Source organism: Lolium perenne, chromosome 2, assembly GCF_019359855.2.
Source record: "Lolium perenne isolate Kyuss_39 chromosome 2, Kyuss_2.0, whole genome shotgun sequence".
NCBI classification, from domain to species: domain Eukaryota; kingdom Viridiplantae; phylum Streptophyta; class Magnoliopsida; order Poales; family Poaceae; genus Lolium; species Lolium perenne.
The window spans coordinates 150,253,533-150,278,653 of NC_067245.2; the positions used below are offsets into that span (position 1 = coordinate 150,253,533).

Below are 25,121 nucleotides of genomic sequence, written 5' to 3' on the forward strand. Positions count from 1 at the left end.
AGGAGGCTACGGTTACTCACCAGGGAAAGGTAGTGCAGAGCTTGGCCATGGCGGCTACGGCGGCACGCGCCGGAGCACGGCGGCGCCAGGCCAAGCCGGGCCATGGTGGTGCCACGGCAGTTCGCGGCCACAGAGGCGAACCCACGGCAGCGCCGTGACGCCAGGGACGTCGGCGGCGACGAATCGCCGCGGAACTCCACGGTAGACGAGCAGAGGCGAAGGGGGCACGACGAGGAAGCGGCGAAACACAGATCGGCGCGGACCAATCGATGCGCCGTCGTGCGGCCGTTCGACTGCGTCCGATCTCGCCGGCGGGGACGGCCGGTGGCGGTCGGAATAATTCGGCGACGGCGGGGCGACCACGGTGTCGCGAGAGAAAGAGAGAGATTAGGGTTTCTGCGCGAGGAGAGGGGAGAGAACGAATGGGCCAACCGAGCCCAAAGGGTGGCTCGGGTGCGACCTAACCCGTTGGGCCACCCTGACAGGTGGGGCCCAAGGGCATTTAGGTCATTTCCTAATTCCAAGAAATACAGAAACTTTGAAATTTTGTAAGAAATGTTAAATAGCTCTAAAAAATAATTAAAAATATGAAAATAGATCAGCATAAAATTCTCTAACTAAATAAAATATCAAAGAGAATTTTTGAAGAAAATTAAGAATGAATCTTAATTTGATGATTTAAATAATAATTTAAATCACACATATTATTTTCAATAATGAAAATAAGTCCATTAACGCATTTGGACTTCAAAACACCTTGACAATATTTCAAGGTGGTATTCTACTCTTAAACAAGTATCCCCAAATTATTCTTAGTACTAACCTCTTACATAAAATAATAACGACATCGGAAGGGGGGAACAAACCCTAAAAATGGAATCATGCATAATTGCTTCTTTAACCATTGCCCTTATCGGACAATGATGCTATTTTTCAGAACAAGAGGACAAGGGTCAGTCCATACCTTCCAACTGCAGAACTTTGCAGTGTTCAGGCAAGTTCATCGCTTGCTCATGTCATTTGAGTATTTTTACCAACTTACTTGCAAAGTACTATATTTATCACTATTGCATAAAAAACAAAACCACTATTTTCATAACTATGAATATGACTATGTGGTGGGCAATGGAACCATGGATTGTGTTGATATGGTGGAGGTTCCATTGCAAGGGTTTATATCCATCTAGGATTAAACAACAAATGTCGCCAGTGATTCTTGTGCCGTAATACCCGTGTTAACCATAAGATCTGGAGTGGGACGGAGTAGTCAAAAGTGTTTCCACCTCTCGTTCATCAACGGATGCGCTTTACCGTAGACACTTGTATCTGTCGGCGGCAAGCGGTAGGCTGGGGAAGCCTTAAGTCCCCACGGCATAGTCCGTAGACACTTGTCGTGCGAAGTGCAAGCGGTAGGGTGGGGATCCCATTCTAATTCCCCACGGTATTGCGGTCTATGATGGGTTGCAGCCACCGGCGTAGGAGTGTATGGTAAGAGCCCAGCACTGTTGTCGTGGTTGGGGTCCACCCTGAAATTACGGGAATAATGGGACCGACGTGGACCCAGGGTCGGCGCATGCAACAAAGGGTGGGTGTTCGAGGTAGCGGAGGAACATGATTGGCTAGACCTTATACCGGGCCTCACACCTAAGGAAGTGTGAACGGGAGAGCTGCCCGGTTGGCACCAAGGTTAAGATCTCTTATGGGTAAAGCAACACACCTCTGCAGTGTAAAAAGCTGTGACTGTCACTCCTGTTCGGGATTGAGGAACTGCGAACGCGGCCGGAAAGGAGCTCCATGAAGTTCTAGTAAACCGGTGAAGGCTGACGGACATAGCTCTTTGAAATAAAAGCAATCTCCTGAAGAAATGTTTATCAAAACTTGCATTGGTATTAGACTTTCTGGTCTAATATCGTAGTTAGTGCATTAAACACCTCTTTTCTATAATGAACTTGTTGAGTACGCTCGTACTCATACCACTCTTAAATCCCCTGCTTAGATTGTCTGAATCATCTGGAGGAGGACTACAACAGCAATGATGGAGCCGAGATCATCGGCTACGATGAACCTGACCTCTCAGGTGGAGTTGAAGGCGTAGACTATATCATAGTCTACAGATCCGGGGAGGCTTCCGGAGGAGAACAAGCCTAGGAATATCTGAGGAGTAGTAGTAGCCGAGCAGCACAAACTCTTACTAATGAGCTGCTCGATTGAATAAATGTTTAGTTTAATGAGACAATGGTATTGTAAGTTAAGTTGGGTTCGCCTCGAACCCAGGAGTTATCCTCTTAGGACCCAAGAGGAGCTCCGAGATGACTTGTGTATGATGATTGTAATAATATGTGAATGAGTTATGGACCTTGCTATGTTCTGTTGTACTACTCTGAGGGATGTGATATTTGCGGAATGGTACTTCGCGAATGTTATATCAACGACTGGCATACTACAACATGCAGTGGTATGCAGGGTCACCACAAGGAGAGATAACTCTTTACTCAATTCCCTGAGAGTTCGATATAACCCTCGAGTCACCCTTGAGTCACCCTTGTGGGGAAAATACTCTGCTGACGCTATACTCTGTACTTGGAGTCCCAACGTCATCTAGACTATTTTCTGATGCCGTTGCCGGGAATTGGAAGAGCATCTCACAACTTCATCTTCATCAAGGAGCATCATCATCACCTTCATCTTCGTCATCAACTTAGTGCAAACACCCAAGCTCGGGGAGGTTGCACCATTGTGAGCTCTCTTTTCTCTTTAGATTTAGCAAAGTACATTATTTGTCATGTTTTTAGTCTTTACTTTCTAGTTATTTATTTTAAAATAGAGAAATAAATAAATAAATGTTCTACTATTTAAAACTGGAAAAAAGAACTCATTGGCCTTTCAGTGTGAGAAATTTTCCAACACATGATGAAATACATATAGAACCATTTGAAATTGATCCTGAAATAGTAAAAACAATTTACGAACATCTTTTTTATGGAAAACCAAATTATTGTCCTATGGTGCATTTAAATAAATTCAATGAAAAATGCAAACTCTTAAGATCAGAAATACTAATAATAATATCCTCAAGGTTAAACTTTTCCCATACTCACTTGCTGTTAAAGCTTTAGATTGGATTTTAAAATGGCCACCTGGAAACTTTGTTGGTTCAACTTAAAAGCTACTTTTGTAGAGAGATTTGGTTCTTCAGAGATAGTAAGTCACCTTATAAAAATTATTATTTCCTTTAAGCAAACTGAAAATGAATTGGTAGTAAAAGTTTGGGAGAGATTCAGGGGACTTGCCTATGGAACTAAGCATGGCTCAAGAGATTGGATGCTTATGATTATATTTTATAATGGGCTATCTAATACATCTAAGAAATATCTAGATATAGAATGTGGAGGCACCCTCAGGAATTTACCAGCCCAATATGCTTATATTTTGTTAGATGGGTTGCTCTCAGAAGTTAAAATTAAAAGTTTAGAAAAAAGATGAAGATCCTGAAGATGTCTTTGATAATAGATATGAAATTTTCAATTTATATAATAGGGAAAATAAAATAGAAGAAGTGAAAATTCTTAGTGAAGTAAAAGAGTCATTATTATATCTTGAAAAATGTTTCTTGAAAAATTCTCTAAAGATCCGACTATCAATGTTCATCAAGTTGGTTTTGGCTCTTATGTTGCTAATTATGTTATCAAAGAAAAAAATATAAATTTATAACAATGAAGCTATGATACCATATAAGTTTTTGGATGCTTGGATCCCCAAGATATTAATTGCTATGGACAAAGAGACACACCATGCTATCCTAAATTTAGGATATAGTGTGTCTCTGTCTTATCTAAAGAGCTATATGATTTGCATTTGCTTAATCTTAAAAACTTGGAAACATGCTCTACAAATAATTTACTTGCTGATGATTAAACTAAAAAAACATTTGGAAGAGTTAATAATGTTATGGTTAAATTACATATGACATATGTACATATGGATTTTACTATCATGGACATGTGTAGCAATACCTCTAGTCCTATAATTTTTGGGAGACCTTTTTAAGAACTACATGGGCTATCATTGATTCAAAAGAGAGGAATGCCAAATTCCAATTACCACATAATAAGTGTATGGAGCACTTTCCAAGGAATAAGGAGGTAGCACCAAGATTCAAGCTACCACATGATTTCCGTACAACTTGAACCAAGTAAGTAAGCCTAACTATATGGCTATAAAGAAAGCGCTTTACGGTAGGAAAACCGACATGTTTTTATATTTGATTTTATTTTGCATTCTTGCCGTTGAAAGAAATTTTCTTTTTTTACTCTCTGGTTTTTAAATAAAGTAACAAGTTTTTACCCATTTGGATGTTAAAAGTTGTGTAACAAAGTGGGAGTTTCTGATTTCTGAGCTGCACTTTTTAGTGCATGATTTTTCTGCATTTTTTCGTGACTCCTAAAATCTTGATAAATTCACAGTAGCTAAAACCTTGAGAGAAGTCCAATTTACCCCCCTAAACTCATCTCAAAGTTCAGATTACAACCCTCAACTTTACTTTGGTTCAACTTTCAACCCTAAACTCTAAAAACCGTTCAGAATTACCCCTGACACTGTCTTAAGCTGGTTTTCTTGTCACGTAATGTATTGTATTGGTAAAATAGTGTGTACATCTATTGTATTGGCAATATGGAGAGAGAAAGGGCACAGTATATGGAGAGAGAGAAATTACATGTACCATGTATGTTGATGAGTTGGTATAGTATATAGGTGTTATCACCAGAATTTGACCAAGTCAGAGGTGGGCCACGATCAAGATGGGCTTGAAGATTATATACGGAAGAAATACGTGGATCGGTCTTATATGCAAAGTTGGGCTAGATTGCCCATATATCTGTAATATAGTAGATCGTATCTTAGATAGAGTTTTACCCGTGCACGGTTAGGTGCACGCCTAAGTTAGAAAGTCCCCTGGACTATAAATATGTATCTAGGGTTTATGGAATAAACAACAACCAACGTTCAACCAACAAATCAGTCTCGGCGTATCGCCAACTCCTTCGTCTCGAGGGTTTCTACCGGTAAGCAACATGCTTCCTAGATCACATCTTGCGATCTAGGCAGCACAAGCTTTATGTTGTTCAGGCGTTGCTCGTACTGAAGCCTTTTTGATGGCGAGCAACGTAGTTATCATAGATGTGTTAGGGTTAGCATAGTTCTTCGCGTAACATGCTATCGTAGTGCAACCCTTGCATATCTAGCCGCCCTTACACCTATCTTAGGTGTAGGGGCGGCACCCCGCTTGATCTTTATTTAGTAGATCCGATCCGTTACGGTTGCTCCTTGTTCATCAAGGATTAGTTTAATATCTGCAATAGTTAGGCCTTACAAAGGGTTGGAGGATCCAGCGGCACGTAGGGTGTCGTTTGCTAGTCCTAGACAGGATGTTCCGGGGATCAACCTCGGTTGGTTTTTAGGCCTTGTCTAGGAGCGGCTTACGATCACCGTGCGTGGCCGCGAGGCCCAATCGTGAGTAGGATGATCCGATTATGCGGTGAAAACCCTAAATCGTCGTAGATCGTTTTAGCTTTATCTTGATAAAGCAGGACCACCATATATTCGTGCACCCCGTACGAATCATGGGTGGATCGGCTCCTTGAGCCGATTCACAGGATAACCTGAGAGCCGATCGAGGCTCGTATTTAATGTTTACGTGTATGCCATGCAGGAAACTAAGCGAGGCATCTCCATCACCTTCCTGACCAGGTATAGGTCAGGTGGCACGCCCTTGCATCAGCATCGGACGTGTGTACCAGAGGCTTTGCGGGCCGTCGCTCGGAGGGACCTGGGCCAGCCGCAGCCCTAGGTTGTTCCCGGCTCTACTGTGTTGCCCGTCGCTGCCCGCCGGTGGGTTTTGACCGCAACACATTCTGGCACGCCCGGTGGGACAAGCTTCGACATCAACCACCTCGCCATCTACATCTGAGATGGCGGACGGCACTCCAGTCACGTACGAGGATCTGACCGACGAGCTCAAGAAGAAGTATGACGAGGTCAAAACCATCCTCGAAGCCGACCTCATCGGCTCTTTTCACAGAACCCGCTCACATGGCATCTGGTGGAAGGGGTTCTCACCGGAAGGCGCGCTCGATGGAGTGGACCTATCCGTCCCGTCAGGAGAACGTACCAGGTCCCTACGCCAGGAGATTAGCTGCATGGTGACTCACTCGTTGCATCGCCATTCTGAGAGCCTGGTGAATACTTTGGAGCATGTTGCTTTTCGGATGATCCAGGAGGTCATGAAGCATCAGCACTTTCTATTAGGACCAGCTCTCGGGACCTAGCAAGGAGAAGTGCCACTTCAGCCCCGTCCACCGTCGTCATTCGCATTAGCGGCACCAGAAGTGCCTAATCCACCGTCATGCGCCGCTGACACGGTTGAAGACGCTTACCCCAGGAGGTGCCAGCCAAGATACTCGTTCAACATCAACATGGTAGAACTGGGGCACCGCCCTGATGAGGGTATAGACAAGGGCAGCTGCTCTCATAGCGAAGATAAGGAAGAAGCTGCTCCACGCGATCGGCCCCGACACTGCCAAAAGATCCTGGTGATGATCAAGATGGAAGCCGATCCTAGCGATCGGCCCGTAATATCCATACCACCTGCTCTCCCAGTATGTGGCGTCGATCTCACGGGTGACGAAAAGCTAGGGTATGGGTTTACATCGGCTGATGAGCTAGAGGAAGTCGACATTGGTCCTGGGGATAAGCCGCGACCAACTTTTATCAGCAAGAAGTTAGATCCACAGCTCAGGGGACAGATGATAGCTCTGTTGAAGGAATACCCAGATTGCTTTGCATGGGATTACACGGAGATGCCTGGGTTGGACAGGAGCATCATTGAACACCGGCTCCCCCTTAAGAAAGGATTTCGGCCGTTCCAACAACGAGCACGTCAGATGAGGGCCGAAATTCTAGAAGAAGTCAAGAAAGAAATCGAGAAGATGTTGGCCGCCGGGTTCATCAGGCCATGCAGGTATGCTGAGTGGATCTCCAGTATCGTTCCTGTAGAGAAGAAGGACGGCCGATGGCGTGTGGCCATCGATTTCCGAGATCTCAATAGAGCCACTCCAAAGAACGAATATCCGATGCCGGTGGCAGAAACGTTGATAAATGCCGCTGCTGGCCACAAGGTGTTGAGCTTCATGGATGGCAACGCCGGCTATAACCAGATCTTCATGGCTCCGGAAGATATACACAAGACCGCATTCAGAGTACCAGGAGCAGTAGGTTTGTTTGAATATGTGGTCATGACCTTTGGGTTGAAGAATGCTGGTGCAACGTACCAACGAGCCATGAATTATATATTTCATGATCTGATCGGTAAGTTGGTGGAGATCTATATCGATGACGTAGTAGTCAAATCTGTCTCCATGGGGGGACACTTGGATGATTTACGGCGCGTCCTAGACCGAACTCGGAAATTCGGACTGAGAATGAATCCGAAGAAGTGTGCTTTTGGCGTGACGGCTGGTCAATTCCTAGGTTTTCTGGTTCATGAACGGGGAATTGAGATCGGCCTGAAAAGTCAGGAGGCGGTGCGTACCATGCAGCCACCAACCACGAAGAAGGAGCTCCAACGTCTCATCGGCAAGATCAATTTTGTCCGACGATTCATCTCTAATCTGTCAGGGCGAATCAAGCCGTTCATGGCGCTAGTGAAGACTAAATCTGATGACGAGTTTCACTGGGGGCAGAACAGCAACAGGCGTTTGATGAGATTAAGCGGTATCTGACGACGCCGCCTGTGCTAGTTCCGCCCCAGCAAGACAGGCCGTTCTACATCTACTTGTCAGTAGCTGACACATCCATCGCTTCGGTAGTGGTGCAACTCTACGAGGGCGTTGAAAAGGTCGTTTTCTACCTCAGCAGAAGGATGCTGGATGCGGAGACAAGATATCCTGAGGTCGAGAAACTTTGCCTCTGCCTGTTCTTTACCTGCACCAAGCTTCATCACATCCTTTTGACGGTAGAGATCATCGTCATATGCAAGTCAGATGTTGTCAAGCACATGTTGTCGGCCCCTGTTTTGAAAGGCCGACTTGGTAAGTGATGTTTTGCGTGTCAGAGTTCGATCTCCGGTATCAGCCTGCGAAAGCAGTCAAGGGACAAGCGTTGGCCGATCTTATCGCTGAACGGATCAGTACCAATATAGCGGCACTATCTATACGTGCATGGGCTATGTTCTTCGATGGATCGGTTTGTGACGATGGTTGTGGCATCGGCATTCTGCTCGAGTCGCCTCGGGGGGCAGAATACTCCTTCTCCATCAGATTATCTACCCCTTGCACCAACAACGTAGCAGAATATGAGGCAATACGTAAGGGAATGGAGTTGCTACTGGAAGCCGGAGCAGAAGCGGTAGAGCTTTTTGGAGACTCCAGGTTGGTGATTAACCAGCTCACGGATGAATATAAGTGCGAAAGTGAATCGCTTTTCCCATATTGGGTGGAATGCCGTGAGTTGATGACACAGTTTCGGTACATCAACTTTAATTGGGTCCCAAGATCCCAAAATGCCGAGGCCAACAATCTCGCACAAATGGCGTCAGGCTATATAGATATATCTGACGGGTCGGAGGTTCAGGTACAATTCTGGAACAGGATGATTGGAGAGCCGAAATCTTCAATTATTTAAAAGATTCGGCTCGGGGGGCACCTAAACGGATAAGGTACAAAGCCATGAAGTATGTCCTCATAGGAGACGATATGTTCTACAGGACGTTGGAAGGGTTACTACTCAAGTGCACAGGGCCAAGCGAGTCTAATCGGCTCTTACATGAGGTGCATGAAGGCGCTGTGGAACTCATCGATCGGCTCATAAGATGAAGTGGTTAATCAGGCGATCAGGGTTTTATTGGCCCACTATGCTTGAAGATTGCTTCAATTATTACAAGGGGTGCCAAGCGTGCCAGATGTTCGGGAAGATTCAGATGGTACCAGCATCAGCGATGAACCCTATCATCAAGCCTTGGCCGTTTCGGGGGTGGGGCATGGATATGATCGGCAAAATCCATCCGGCGTCAAGCAAAAAACATGAATGGATTTTGGTTATCACAGATTACTTCACCAAGTGGGTGGAAGCCGTCCCTATGAAAAAGGTGAAATCAGAAGATGTGATCAAATTTGTGAAAGAACACGTCATTCATAGGTTCGGGATTCCCCAAATTATCACGACCGATGGAGGTTCGGTCTTTGTTTCTAAAGAATTCAGGAAGTTCTGTGATGACATGGGGATTAAACTGATCCGATCATCCCCGTACTATGCTCAAGCTAATGGGCAGGCTGAAGCGTCCAATCAGAGTCTAATCAAGCTGATCAAGAGGAAAATTGATGAGAACCCTAGGGATTGGCATGAGAAGTTGTCAGAAGCGTTATGGGCCTACCGCATGTCGTGCCATGGAGCTATAAAGACTTCGCCGTACCAGCTTGTCTATGGACAGGAAGCCGTATTGCCTTGGGAAATTACGGCTGGATCAAGACGTGTCACGTTTCAGAATGATCCGACAATTGGAAGAATATGCAGCCTTGATGAGTGACACTATTGAGGACGCAACAGAGCTTAGGCTTTGGTCGTTGGAGAAGATTAAGGAGAACAAAGCCAGGGTGGCTCGTGCCTACAATAAAAAGGTTAGACCAAAGGAGTTTCAAGTTGGTGATCTAGTATGGGAAGCTGTGTTGCCGTTAGGAACCAGGGACAAGGCATACGGCAAATGGTCTCCTAATTGGCACGGTCCGTACAAAGTTGTCCAGGCCTTGAAGGGTAATGCATACATGTTGGAAGAGTTGGACGGCGAGAAATTCCCAGTAGCTATCAATGGTCAACACCTCAAGAAGTATTTCCCAAGCATGTGGGACGACGGGCAGTAAGATGTGAGGGCCGATTTAAAATCGGCCAGTAAAAAAAAATCACAGCCGATGCGCAGGCATCGACTTACGTATGGAGATAACAGTATGCAAATACAGCCGATGCATGGGCATCGACTTCAGAATAACAAAGCCGATACGCTGATATCGACTCTAGAGGAATAAGCTCAAACTAGCAAGTTAACAGAATCGGTTCAGACCAGAAATCATGATGTGTGAGACGAATCTCTTAGTGGTTGCTGAGGAGTTCATTCTGATGGTTTGGACGAGAATTAGGCCTATTGAGGCCTGTTGGACTGCGTGTTTAGGCAACAGCTTGGCCTCGGATCGCAATACGAGCCGATGTTCTGCTATCGGCTCTGTGTACGGCAGCCCCATTCGACGATCGGCAAGGTTGACAAGGAAGCGAAATTAATTAAGGGATTTTTCTTCATTAATAGGGGGATTCCTTACAAAGAAAGAGCCAATTGCTCAGGGGAGAAGAGGGCAAAAGCCAACTACTACTACTGATCCCTAATCTAGGGGCCGTTGCTGCCCTCGTCATCGCTGCCTCCGGCGCAGCTGCTGAGAGGCTCCTCATCGGAGCTTCCGTAGCCTTCTACGGGAGCCTCATCTTCCTCATCGTCGTCATCGCTGTCGTCGTCCCACCAGGTGCGGAGGCGCTTCGCTGGTGGGTAACCTTCAAGGGAGTCGTCGTCATCGTCGTCTTCCTCCGCCTCTTCCTCGTAAGAGGTGAAATCGTCCCAGGAGAAGCGGTCATCCTCGCTCTCCGCCTCCTCTTCCCCTTCGACGAGGAATTGAAGGTCGCCCTCTCCGTCGGTCAGGGATTTGTCATCCTCAGACCAGATGGAGGAATCGTGTTCCTCCTTGTCCCACGTCGTCGGGGCGAGAATGTCGTGCGCCGCCAATGAGCCCCACTCCGGCGTCGGCTCGCGGGAGGAGGAGGAGTCAGAGAAGACCGACGAGGTGGAAGAGGAGGAAGAGGAAGACATGGCTATGGGAGATTGGGGGTTTTTTGGGTGCCGATGGCCAGAACAAAGCAAGATGATGAAGTGGCAAACTGCTCAGAGCGGTTAAATAAAGGGGCTATAGTGGAAATTCAATGCCACAGCAGTTTCCGAGGAGGCGGTGCCCAAAGACAACGGTCAAATCACGCGGAATAGTTGAGAAGACAGGGCATCATGATGAAGAATGCTGCGACGGTTCTGCTCTGCCATGACATGACCCGACGAAGAAAAAAACGGAGTGATTTTGGAATTATCAATTCCAAAACCAGGGGGGCATGTGTTATCACCAGAATTTGACCAAGTCAGAGGTGGGCCACGATCAAGATGGGCTTGAAGATTATATACGGAAGAAATACGTGGATCGGCCTTATATGCAAAGTTGGGCTAGATTGCCCATATATCTGTAATATAGTAGATCGTATCTTAGATAGAGTTTTACCCGTGCACGGTTAGGTGCACGCCTAAGTTAGAAAGTCCCCTGGACTATAAATATGTATCTAGGGTTTATGGAATAAACAACAACCAACGTTCAACCAACAAATCAATCTCGGCGCATCGCCAACTCCTTCGTCTCGAGGGTTTCTACCGGTAAGCAACATGCTGCCTAGATCGCATCTTGCGATCTAGGCAGCACAAGCTTTATGTTGTTCAGGCATTGCTCGTACTAAAGCCTTTTTGATGGCGAGCAACGTAGTTATCATAGATGTGTTAGGGTTAGCATAGTTCTTCGCGTAACATGCTATCGTAGTGCAACCCTTGCATATCTAGCCGCCCTTACACCTATCTTAGGTGTAGGGGCGGCACCCCGCTTGATCTTTATTTAGTAGATCCGATCCGTTACGGTTGCTCCTTGTTCATCAAGGATTAGTTTAATATCTACAATAGTTAGGCCTTACAAAGGGTTGGAGGATCCAGCGGCACGTAGGGTGTCGTTTGCTAGTCCTAGACAGGATGTTCCGGGGATCAACCTCGTGTTGGTTTTTAGGCCTTGTCTAGGAGCGGCTTACGATCACCGTGCATGGCCGCGAGGCCCAATCGTGAGTAGGATGATCCGATTATGCGGTGAAAACCCTAAATCGTCGTAGATCGTTTTAGCTTTATCTTGATCAAGCAGGACCACCATATATTCGTGCACCCCGTATGAATCATGGGTGGATCGGCTCCTTGAGCCGATTCACAGGATAACCTGAGAGCCGATCGAGGCTCGTATTTAATGTTTACGTGTATGCCATGCAGGAAACTAAGCGAGGCATCTCCATCACCTTCCTGACCAGGTATAGGTCAGGTGGCACGCCCTTGCATCAGCATCGGACGTGTGTACCAGAGGCTTTGCGGGCCGTCGCTCGGAGGGACCTGGGCCAGCCGCAGCCCTAGGTTGTTCCCGGCTCTACTGTGTTGCCCGTCGCTGCCCGCCGGTGGGTTTTGACCGCAACAATAGGAAGGAAAAAACGGCTAACTGGCGAGAAAAACCGGTTTGAAACATGTCAAAAGGGTAGAAGGTTCAATTTCGAACGGTTTTTAGAATTCAAGGTTGAAAAATGAACCAAAGTAAAGTTGAGGATTGTAATCTGAACTTCGAGACGAGTTTAAGGGGGGTAAATTGGACTTCTCTCTGAAAATTTTCATCCTCTATATGCACAATAATTGGTTAAAATTCATGACATGTCTAAGTGGTCGAAAAAATTCAGTTTTGCTGCTGCCAAATTGTTTGACAAACTCTGCCTCTTAATGTTTGCACCATTCCTTTGAGTTCCAAAATGATTTTTCTTGAATATTTCGATTTGATGAGAATGTGTAGAAATTTATGTGCTCTGTGGTACATAAATGAAATATTTTATATTTGAAGAAAATGGCAGCAAGCATATTATTCTTGTACCACTAATGTCACGCCATAGAAAAGAGTGGGAAGAAAGTTCTATGTTGAAGTTTTTTCACATGAAATAGAGGAACACCACACCAAGAGCAATCCAAGTATTGTGACTACCATAAGGTTGGGGATGTCCAAGGCACCCCACTGGACATATATTAAAACTCTCGGTTTGTATACTTCTAAACTTTGTGTTTTTAGCAACATAGAATTCTCGCTAAAACTTGGAGCATCATTTATTTGTTTTGTGTCTAGTTTGGTTTTTAATTAAATAAGACCATCACATTGAATATTTTTCATGCTTATGAATGAACTACTGGACTAAACTCTCTATTCATGAATGCCTCAATAAAAATAAGTTGCATATTATTAAAAGATGAATAGGGATGTCAATTAAAGGCTGAAATTATATTGTGCATGGTACTACAAGCTTCAAATGCTTTGTTGTATGATGATGTGGTGCGTGCCTTATTAAGTGCTACTTTTTACTAGTATACATAGATGTTTAAAATTAAGTATCATTGTTTGATGATGAATGAATAGCACTATGGATACTATTGCATGCTTCTAGATCTCTTGCTAGCCAAAAAAATTAAATTCTCACACAAGAATATACTTGTTTCCAATTCAACTCAAATCCAAATGTCTAACATATCTACCTACATAGAACTTGCTATTCCAAGTATAACATGTGTGTTATTCCTCCAAACATTTCAAAATATTCCTTCTTGTGTAATTTAATGCTCGTAGGAAAGTAAGGTATGGAAGGAAAACGCCACTATGTATTTCATGGGTTTGAATAATTATGAGTAATGATCTAGGTTGGAACCATGCTGACATGGGTAATGCCTTTCAACATTGCACTTACCATTGAGTTGATCATCATTTGCTTTGAATTACTGGTAAGCCATCCCGTGTGAAAAAGGGGGTTATCAAATGAAGACTAGAGTATGCATATTTGTTAGAGAAGTGCATCGGGGCACTAAACAAAGCCATGCCTAGTCATGGTGGAAGTTTCAACATGAGCATCCTCAATAGGAAGAGAGAAAAGAAAAGGAAAGAAAAAAAGAGGGTGGAAAAAGAAAGACGGAAAAAACTAGAGAGAAAAAGTGAGAGAGAGAGATTTTAGAGAGGATGCTCACAAGACCGTTGTTCATGTTGTCTCGGCATGGATGGACCATAAAGTTGAGACTCAAAATCTCCTAAAGGTCCTTTATACAAGTGGCATGGAGGTACCCCTTTGCGTTATTCTTGGTTAAAACAATATGTGAAATGTTTGTGATAATATAAAGTTGAGTAATGTGAGGTGTGGTTATCTAAGTGCTGGAGCGTGAGGAAAAACTTACTTATAAGAGGTAATGAGCCTTCCAAATAATCTCTATAGGATAATCCAAACATTCATAATACTTATCATTCATTTGCTTACAATGCTATTTACTATTATGCATGCTTTGTAGAATGTAGAGTTATCACTTCATGAGTTCATATTGCTTATTGTTATCCTTTATTGACCGAACCTTGTAATACTTTGCATGATTACATAGAAGCAATATAATAAAATCCAAAGTTCATGTTAGTTTTATCAACTTTATGCTCAAGGACGAGCATAGGTTAAGCTTGGCGATGTTGATGCATGTAGAATGCATACATGAACTTTGTACTTTATTAAAATATATTCCCACATATTTGAAACATATATGATGTTATTTCCATGTTTATATTGATCTATGGCGATTTACCAGTGATCCCCTTTATTTGGGTTATAACTCTGCAGTATAGGAAACCCTTGTTTGTGTATATTTGTTTTTTTACTTTCAAAGACCTATACGGAGTCAAATTGAGCTAAGGATTTCGGGAACGTCATTTTTTCATCAAGAGAAGCAGAATGGACTCTTCGACCAAACCTGGTGGGGCCTGAGGCCCAAAAGAGATGAGGTCGCACACCCAACAGGGGGAGGGGGCACCACCCACCCTCTTTTCGCCATCGATCAATAGATTCGCTTGATTCTTTTGAGAACCAACTTTTTTTTACCTAAAAACCCTATATATATGACCCCCAAGGGTTCTCTGGAGGGGAGAGCCGCAGAAACACAGAAACATAGGCTTCCACAGCGAAGATTGGAGGGGAAACTTCGCCGGAGGCACCGTCGGAGGGATCTCCACCTTCTCCAACGTCTTCCTCATCAACACCATGATCAAGGGGGAGTAGTACACATCTAGAATACGGGTTTGTGGCAGTAGCTTGATCTATTTCTCTCATGTTCTTCATAGGTCTTAGTACCATATGAGCTTCCCAACATGATTATGGTCATATATGTACTTCCTATGTAAATGGTGAATCTTTATTCTCCGATACTTTGCTATGAGATTTGACTCTAGTTTGTGTATGATGTATTGATAGATGCATATTATGTACTCTATTCTTAAGTATTGATTCTGACCCAACTTGTATGCAAGAACATGTGTGGGGAGATGTGTGTTAGATGGAATAGCATGGTTTTAGTGATTGAATAGTGACAACAAATTTATGATTTATTATGGTTTGCCTTTTATTTTACTATCTCACTAGGGATAAAGTGAATGCATATGCTATATACGTCACGTGACAAAATGATGATCTTGTTTGGTCAAGGTAGTATATTTGATATTCAAACATCATGCAAAAGTACTTATAGCTATGCTCTGTTAATACTTAATACAAGATTGCATTGAGTTTTCCCTTTCTTGTGGAGTATAAGAGAGATGTGTTGCATCATATCTATGTTAGCACATGATGCCCATATGAATGTGTATCTTACACATATTGAAGTTATATTCTTATTATTTTATTGATGAATTTCTATTATCCACTACACCTTAAAAGAGAGAGTATACAAGTGAACCTAGGAACCCCGGTCTAATTTTAATCATAAGAAACATCTTTTCATTGCATTTATCTTACTTTCTATTCGCAGTAATATTTTAATCCAAAAATACAAATATATTTAGTTATCTTATTTGCACACACAACCCAAAAACAATCAACCTTTACTGTTTTTACTTAGTTTACTTTTCTTGTCTACTTTATTTTACTTGTGTTATTACTTTATTTACTATTACTAATACGAAACCTTGTCCTTGAAACCCACACGGTGGAGTTGGGGCTAATTTCTTTTTGCAAATTTCTAGAATAAGAACTGGAGAGATAAATCTTTACTCAATTCCTCAAGAGTTCGATATAATCCTCGAGTCACCCTTGTGGGTAAAATACTCTGCTGACACAACACTCTGCACTTGGAGTCCCAATGTCATTAATTGCAACCACCGCTTGGGAAATCCGAAAAGCAGCTTCTAGCGCATGCAACACCGCCCCGCACGTTGACACCTTGAAGAGCTTCAGCTCGACCACCACGCTCACTGTCCTCTCCCTCGCAACCATGGACGGCCGAGAGGAGCAGCAGAGCGTCGAAGCAGAAGAACTGCATCCCGACATGCTTATGCAAAATGGGGATCACTTCAGAACAATGCCTCGCCAGCATCGACCTCCAGAGCAAAAAGAAGCCACAATACAACGACCATCTGGCGCCGCGTCGAAGCACCAGAATGAAGAAACCCACCATTCTTGAAAACCAGCAGAGCTCCTACCACCCTTCCTAATTCCCTCGCCTCCAGGGCTGGCCAGAGAGAGAAGACTCAACAGGTGAACACCAAGGAGAGGAGGAAAGTAGACACGAACAACTCGACATCGTCGCTGTTCTCCGGAGCATGACGATGATCTGCCACGAACACATGATGCACATGATCTGGCCCAAGAAATGTAGTGCCCTACTCCAAACTACTAAAAAACAACCAAAATACCTAAACCTATCACTATCTACAGTTGGCGCCTTCCCTTCGCCATCCCCGGCTGGCAGCGCCGCCAGGGAGGGCCTGGGGTTGGCCTGGTCTCTCTTGGGGGACTCTCAACGGGGCATGAGAAGGGGAGGTGTGTTGGATATGGTGCCCTAGAGTCAAATAATAAATAATGTATATTATTATTTATCAGTAGTAATAGTTTCTTGCCATGCTATAACTACATTAATCGGAAACATTAATGCACGTGTGGTATTGTAAATAAACGAGGGTCCCTAGTAAAAATTCGCAAACTAGTTCATTGAGGTCAGTCAATGATCGAGGTTTCCCGGTCATGGACACACACTTATTGACAATGGAGTCATATCATTGGTTGAATGATAAGATGGACATTTCAAATATGTAAGTATTGTAACACGATCAAGTCACAAAGTTCAGGTTGCTATACTAACAGAAATTTTGCAACTTAATCCTTAGACCGTGAGGCCATATCTAATCACTGTCATTTGCTGCTACTTTGATTGCCTCTACCGTCACTCTGTAACAGGGTGATCATAAAGGCGTAGTTGAGAATTTTAAAGGGATGGGTTGAGGCATATGTGTTAATAACAATATTTGTTCATCGCATGACAGAATATACAATGGGCACACTCAGTCAGATTACATCCAAGTTGCAACACATGACTAGGCATGTGGATGAAATCACACATGAACGAGTTGAACAGCCTTGTCGGTAACGAGGTCGAACTAGGCATGATGATACCTATGATCACATCTCGGATAATTCTAGTATCGTAGTAACACAGGGCATAGGATCCGACGTTTGCAGTTCAACGACTTCACATTCGTAGAATACACAGGGATCATTATTGTTCTTCAGAACACCCTGGTGATCATTGATCGGAGAGATGTCTCGATCATGTCTGATTAGTTGTTGAACCATAGGAAAACACACTTAAGGGTTCAACAAAACTTAATATTATTTTGGATTCATTAGAAACACTGAAGAATATAGAAGAGAGAAATGGAAAGGGTTCTGGGAGAATCCGAAGGATGTTCGGAGTGGTTCGAGAGGTGTCTCAGATCATCGAGATTAAATAATATGTATTATATATTAATTAAGTGAATTAATTAATTATATATTTATTAATTAATTAAAAGGTGCAGCCCACCTTAATGGACCCTCCCGGAGGGGAGTCCATTAAGTGGCCGCCACCCCCATGGGCTTATGGGGGCAGCTAGGGTTTGAGGTAGGGGTGCATGGGCCTTGTAGGGGCCAGCCGTCCACCTCTTCCCTTGCCCCATATTTTACTCCCATATTACCAATGCATGACTCTCCACCCCTCCCCTTCCCCCTATGTATAGGGGGGACATATGGAGGGAGGAGAACATACAATTATGGTTGAGAAAAAAGGAGAGCCCCTTGGGTGCCTCCCCCTCTCTACCATGCGTAGTTCCTCGAAGAGCTGCGCACGGAAGGAGTACTCCACCCGGTACGCGGGAGCGCTGCCGGGATTCGGATCCAGAATATATGCTTCCGCACCTTAGCTGGATCTGAAGCGGGGAGCATCGTTGAGCACCGTTGTGCAAAACTACGAGGTGCTACACTTGCGACACTCCAGGTCGTACGACAGGACTTCAACTCGACCCTGAGGTCGACGACGAGTACAACTACATCAACCACGTTCTAACGGGAACGTTAACTGTTTTCGGTCTACGAGGGTACGTCACCAAAACCTTCTTTGTTAGAGCGTCTCTAACAGAGCCCGTAAACGGGCCAAAACCAAAAAATAACCGCCAGTTTACGGGTTCGGGCTGAAATTTGGCGCCGATCAGTGACCGTAAAAGGGACAAAACCGAAAAACTTTTTTCGGGCCGAGACCGAAAACTCAAAACGGCATGTATTTGTAGGGGTCGATCGAGCGAACCGAACGCTCGATCCCTATCTAGGGCACGCTGAAATTTCAGCTGACGCAATCGCTCGCTCGCTCGCTCCTTCCCCGCGCGCCACCACACTCCATCGCCGCCGCCCCGCCCGATTCGCCCGAGCCCCGCATCCCCGAGGTAGCGCCGGTCGCCCCGCACCCCGCCCGCTGTTCCTCGCCCAACTCCGGCTGGCGCCCCCACCGCCGCCGCCGCCGCTCCGTCTGAATCGAGGATGAGCTCGTGTGATGAGTTCGATCTATCGGATTCGTCGAGCTCCGACGATTCCGACCTCGACGAGTTGCTCCAGGACGACGAGATGGAGGCCACCATGCTCCTCCTGTCCGTCAAGGACCTCGACGACCGCGCGAAGCTGCTGAATCGGAGGCGCGGCTCCGTGTTCGGCCGGAACCACATCCAGCGGAATCGCCTCCTCGGCCACGAGCAGCTGATGGAGGACTACTTCGCCGAGGTACCTACCTATCCTCCCCATCTGTTCCGTAGGAGGTATCGCATGCGGCGTAGCTTGTTCGTCCGGATCGTGAAGGCCTACGAAGCCAATTCGAATTACTTCAAGCAACGTAGGAATGCCGTCGGGGTGATGGGTTTCAGCGCTTTCCAAAAGATCTCTGCTGGCATGAGGGTCATTAACTATGGCATCCCTGCGGATTACACCGACGAGTATCTTCGAATTGGTGAAGATACTACCACGGAGTCAGTCCGCAGGTTTGCTCGCATGATTATCAAGTTATTTGGGCCAACGTATCTCCGAGCTCCCAATGAGGATGACACGAAACGGTTGATGGAGATAAATGAGGAAAAAGGTTGACCTGGCATGCTTGGTAGTCTTGATTGTATGCATTGGACATGGAAGAATTGTCGAAAGGCATGACATGACCAGTATTGTGGCAAGAGCAAAGATGCAACCATTGTACTTGAGGCCGTTGCATCACAAGATTTGTGGATTTGGCACTATTTTTTTTGGTTTGCCGGGGACACTCAATGACATCAATGTGTTGCAAAGGTCTCCTTTGTTTGCCAAATTAGCAAATTGGGAAGCACCCACTTGCAACTACAAGGTCATGAACAATGAGTACACAATGGGATATTACCTAGCCGATGGCATCTATCCGGATTGGGCAACTTTTGTTAAGTCTGTCAAGGATCCCCAAGATAGAATAGAAGATGAATTTCCCAAGGCTCAAGAAGCAGCTCGCAAGGACATTGAGAGAGCTTTTGGTGTTTTGCAAGCAAGGTTTGCAATTGTTCGTGGCCCAGCCCGATTTTGGGACAAGAAAACCCTGGTCAACATCATGACATGTTGTGTGATTCTTCACAACATGATCATCGAGGATGAAAGAGAGTTGAGCTTGCCCTGCTTCTATGACAATGTTGGCACCCGAGTGGAACCCCAACGCAATCCGGATCGCATTGAAGCTTTCCTTGAAACCCATCGGCAAATTGAGAATGCCAATACCCATGCCCAGCTCGTCTATGATCTGAAGATGCACCACTGGCAGCGACATGGCCGTCGCCTTTGATCCTACCATTCCATTCATTTGTTTGTCACATGTATCATTGTTGAGACATTTGTGCATTTGTCCAATTTTCCCGAAGTTGTTGTAATTTGGTTGAGATATTTTACATTTGTTCAATTTTTCCAGAACTGTTGTAATAATTTGGTTCTATGACATTTATGTCGTAATAATTTGGATGATTATTTGATTAATTATGATAGATTGTTCTATGTGTTGCATATGAATTCTATGAAAAACCCTGCCTTTTTACGGGTTCGGAACCCGCAGGCGCAGAACAGAGACCGTATTGTTTTTCAGTTTTCGATACGGTCTCTGTTCTGCACCTGCCATTTTTCGGCCCGTAAACACGAGTTCGATGCACTGAACTCGTGTTTTTCGGTTCGCGTTTTTACGGGCTCTGCTAGAGATGCTCTTACTGCATTACTCCTAGATAGATTTGGGAAACCGGGTTAGTTAGATTTTTTTTCTGCTACTATGTTGTCTATGCATTTTCTAACGTCTTGTAAAAGATAAAATTTCTTTGTGTGTTTCATGTACTATGTTTATTATGTGTTTTCACTTTTCACCTCGCTGCATAGCTGTTCTTTTTATGTTGCATTGCTCTTACTCACTTAATGATGGATGTGCATCATAAGATGCAGAGGTCAGGAAATATAACCTTTATTTTGAAAACCCTAAAAAACATGTGCTGCAGAAACATATAATGTTCTTAATTTCAGAAAAATAAAAACATTTAAACATGGACATGTTCATATCCTATGTGCACAATTAGATTTTCATGGAAAAAGATAAGTTGTGTGGCCTGTGTGGAAAAACAAATTTCTCAACAATCAATAATTTCAATATATCAACTAAGCACATGTCCATGTCATACAAATAATACAATTGAAACTACTAATGCAAAACTTAAGAAAACAAACATAAAAGGAGCCATCGATGCTTACATATGCACTAGACAAAGAACATTTTCTTGCTTAAGAGTATCGCTCCAGTTCATCCTCCTGTACTTGGAAGCATTGAAAGTTGCCAAGAAACACGTACAACACACAGAATAGAACATGCCATCAGATCACAATTCACAAAGCCCCGGGCATGATTCTTTCCCAGGGGACAAGAATAACAAATTCATTTTTTAATGAACAGAATCATATTTAATCATGCTCACTCACATACATGAATTACATAATATTATTGCATTACATGGTTTCATTAATTAATACACTTGCAGTGACTAGCTGTACACAGAACCTAGCTAAGAGGAACGTATAGATGCATTATATGCCACTGACACAAAAAAAATATCCTCCTGCTCTCAAAGCAAGGCTACAGCTCTATCCCTTAAGTTGCCCTTGGAAGCATTGGAATCAACTTGCGAAGAATCACCCCATCCGGATCCCAGCTACCTATTTCAGCACGAAGGATTGTTGCTTACTGGCGAAGCACATAATTCCAAGATCATTGTGTGGAGGTGCTCCTTCCATATTCCATGTGGCTGTGGTTTCTGGTTAAATTATGTGTGTGCGCCAATCGGTTCACTTGAGGTGGAGTGCCTCCAATGGCCGACCCAACAGGGACAGCACCGTGGCGGCAATGTGTCTCGGCGTGAGCCCTGCCTCCTCCATCTGGTCCTCCGGCGCGCCGTGGTCGATGTACCGGTCGGGTAGGAACATCGATCTCAGCTGCAAAAATCATCACACAAAAAGTTAATAAAAATGCAATTAGGAGGAGAAGAACATCGAAATGTTTCCATGTCGATCCGGTATGAAAAAATATTCTGAACCAAATGAGTTGCTAGCTTACTTTGAGGTGGCCGTCGAGGAGGCCGTTGAGGCCAAGGTAGTGCGCAACGTGGGAGCCGAAGCCTCCGATGGAGCCTTCCTCGGCGGTGATGAGAATCTCGTGCTCGGCGGCGAGGTCGCGGATGAGCTCCGTGTCGAGCGGCTTGCAGAAGCGGGCGTCGGCCACGGTGATGAAGATGCCGTGCTCTTTCAGCGCCTCGGCCGCCTTCAGGCAGGCCTGCACAATCGTGCCGTAGCCCAGGATCGCCACCCGGGTTCCTCCGACGAGCACCCTCCCCTTGCCCACCTCAAGGGCGGTGCCTTTGTTGTTGAGAGGAAGGACGGCGCCGATGCCGTTGCCACGGGGGAATCGGAAGCAGCTTGGGCGGTCGTCGATGGCGTTGGCGGTGGCGACCATGTGCATGAGCTCAGCCTCGTCGGCGGGCGCCATGACCACCATGTTAGGCAGGCATGCCATGTAGGTGACGTCGAATGCGCCGCAGTGCGTGGGGCCATCCGCGCCGACGAGCCCCGCCCTGTCCAGGGCGAAGCGGACCGGCAGCCTCTGTAGGTCCACGTCGTGCACCACCTGATCGTATCCGCGCTGAAGGAAGGAGGAGTAGATGGCGCAGAACGGCTTCAGCCCTTCCGTAGCGAGCCCCGCGGCGAACGTCACGGCGTGCTGCTCCGCGATGCCAACGTCGAAGCACCGCTCCGGGAACCGCTTCTGGAAGTAGTTGAGACCCGTGCCGCCGCCCATAGCCGCGTGGATCGCCACCACCTTGTCGTCCACCTCCGCCTCCCGGATCAGCGACTCCGCGAAGTACTGCGTGTACGACAGCGTCGGGCTCTTGGTCTTGAACTGCTTCCCTGTCCTTGGGTCAAACTTGACCACACCGTGCATCTTGTCGGCGGCGGCTTCCGCTGGCGGGTATCCCTTCCCCTTCTCCGTCACGATGTGGACGAGCACCGGCCCCGGAGCCGGCATGGACTTGACCTTTTCGAAGATTGTGACAAGGTCCTCCACGTTGTGCCCATCGACGGGGCCGATGTAGTAGAGCCCCAGCTCCTCGAAGAGCGACGATCCCGACGCGCTGATCATGCCGCGCGCGTACTCGTCCACCTTGGCCGCCACCTCGTGCGTCGACCCGCCGATCTGCTTCGTGACGGTCTTGGCGGCCTCACGGAGGCGGCGGAACTTGGTGCTGGACTGCAGCCTCGTGAGCGCCTTGCTGAGTGCGCCGACGGGCTTGGAGGGACCGTCCATCGTGGCCGTCGGTAGTGACACCTGCTTGTTGTCGTTGAGCACGACGATCATGTTTGAGTCGAGGTACCCGGAGTTGTTCATGGCCTCGTAGGCCTGGCCTGCGGTCATGGCGCCGTCGCCGATCACGGAGATGACGTGATTCTTTTTGCCGAGGAGGTCGCGCCCCACGGCCATCCCGAGCGCCGCGGAGATGCTCGTGGAGCTGTGTCCGGCGCCGAACGCGTCGTGCGCGCTCTCGTCGCGCTTCGGGAACCCTGCCAGTCCGGAGGTCTTGCGGATGGTGTGCATCCGCGAACGCCGCCCCGTCAGGATCTTGTGCGGGTACGACTGGTGTCCGACGTCCCAGATGATCTTGTCCTCCGGCGTGTCGAACACGTGGTGCAGAGCGACGGAGAGCTCCACCACGCCCAGGCTCGAGCTCAGGTGGCCGCCGGTCTTTGACACCGTGTGCACGATCTCCGCACGGAGCTCCGCCGACAGCTGCTCCAAGTCCTGCCAAGCCAAACATGTTTTTTTATCATTCAGCTGCCGCAATCATTTCATATATACGAAGCCCGCAGCGGGAGCCAGAGACGATGGATATACCGTGTTGGAGAGGTTCTTCATGTGGACGGGGTAGTTGATCGTGTCCAGCAGCGGCGTCTCGGGCTTCTCGCCGGAGTATTCGATCTTCCACGCGCCCTTCGTCTGTTCCTTGTTCATCACCACCTTGCCATCGCCGCCACCGGCGCTGCTAGCCGAGGATGCTGGGCTCGCGCGCACTTGGAACTGCAAGCCACATCAGAATCAGCAACAAATCCAATTACCGGAGTAGCTGATAACGACTGAATGCTCGGGCGACCCAACACGGGACATTTGTTCCGGCGTACGTACCTGCCGACGGCAAGAAGCGGGAGCGGTGACCGGTGCCGCGCGGAACATGGATGGTGATGATGCTTGGAGCGCCATTAGAGACACAGACACCGCGCGTGTGGTGTGCACAAGGGGCAGCTACTTTCTAGAGCTTCTGATTAGCTGCTTCAGATACAAGTGAAGCTCGATCGACAAGGTCGATGTGGTTGTGGTAACCGAGGGAGGAGAGGAGGAGAGGTGAGGAGTGGAGGGGGAAGTAGAGGCAGCTGCTGTTTAAATAGCCGCGCGGGAGGAGGAGGGATGACTTCATGAAGATGACAAGTGTGGAGAATTAATATTCAAATAGCAAACATATGGTAGCAAGGACGTTCAGATAAGCTGCTTTTGGTATTATGGTGGGATTTGCCCGTTTTGCCCGACCAACATTTGTCTATTTAGTTAATATAATATAATTTTCTACATCAGACTGAAATAGTATATACGTCGTACTGCCAATTAAGCCTTCCTATGGACACTTAACCTATTTTATAATATAAAAGAGAATTTTCAGAAATAATTTTTATTTTTGAATCAAACAATGAAATAAGCAAACCATGGTTTCGAGAAGGCAAAAGCATGATCAGATAACCAGGTTTCTTTTGGAAGCCCGGTTTTTTATATTTATATTTATATAAGGCAAAATCATATTTATTAATTTATATTTATATATTTTATGGAAGGCGAAAATACATTCACATTACCAATTCCGTCTCGTCTGATCTTGATTGGTTTTTAATAAAAAATATTAAGAGGAATATTAGTGGTGGTAGTGTTAGATATGCCATTTATTGGTTAGCGGGAAGGAGTACTTGATTAATTTGATGATGAAAATACAATACCGCTCAATCTTACTCTTGTTTTATGTAAAACATGTTTAATTTTAACCACATCTTCAAGAAAAACATCTCAACATGTATAATAGCCAATGACTATTTTGTGAATGCGTAATTGATGGTAGGTTTAGTGATATTGATTTGATATTATACACGTTGATACCTTTTTCTGTAAATTTGATATAACTTAATTTAACAAGTTTGACTAAGAAGAGAATAAGTGACCTTGTGAGTATATAATCATGGAGAGAGAATTAGTGCATGAGTAAATGTCATAA

The 25,121-nt window shown here is 45.7% G+C and overlaps 2 protein-coding genes across 2 annotated transcripts; one reads left to right on the forward strand and one right to left on the reverse strand.

The window, feature by feature from the left end:
* Window positions 1–18,771: 18,771 nt before the first annotated feature.
* On the forward strand, window positions 18,772–19,365 carry LOC139835623 (uncharacterized). Its single transcript, XM_071825484.1, has one exon. It carries the CDS (start codon window positions 18,772–18,774, stop codon window positions 19,363–19,365), a length of 594 nt encoding a protein of 197 aa, XP_071681585.1.
* Window positions 19,366–21,222: 1,857 nt separating this feature from the next.
* LOC127322076 (probable 1-deoxy-D-xylulose-5-phosphate synthase 2, chloroplastic) lies at window positions 21,223–24,227 on the reverse strand. Its single transcript, XM_051351025.2, has 4 exons — window positions 23,993–24,227; window positions 23,705–23,887; window positions 21,875–23,611; window positions 21,223–21,753 (listed from the first exon to the last, which is right to left on the reverse strand). Exons 1-4 carry the CDS (start codon window positions 24,065–24,067, stop codon window positions 21,607–21,609), a joined length of 2,142 nt encoding a protein of 713 aa, XP_051206985.1. The 5' UTR covers window positions 24,068–24,227; the 3' UTR covers window positions 21,223–21,606.
* Window positions 24,228–25,121: the final 894 nt, after the last annotated feature.

What these genes read in the sequence shown, in the direction of transcription:
- LOC139835623 (XM_071825484.1), top strand. Translation starts at nt 18,772, where the DNA reads ATGAGCTCGTGTGATGAGTTCGATCTATCGGATTCGTCGAGCTCCGAC.
- LOC127322076 (XM_051351025.2), bottom strand. Translation starts at nt 24,067, where the DNA reads ATGGCGCTCCAAGCATCATCACCATCCATGTTCCGCGCGGCACCGGTC. An exon ending in CCGCTTCTTGCCGTCGGCAG is followed by an intron (nt 23,888 to 23,992) that starts GTACGTACGCCG and finishes TGTGGCTTGCAG; the next exon opens with TTCCAAGTGCGCGCGAGCCC. An exon ending in TCCTCGACGGCCACCTCAAA is followed by an intron (nt 21,754 to 21,874) that starts GTAAGCTAGCAA and finishes TGATTTTTGCAG; the next exon opens with CTGAGATCGATGTTCCTACC.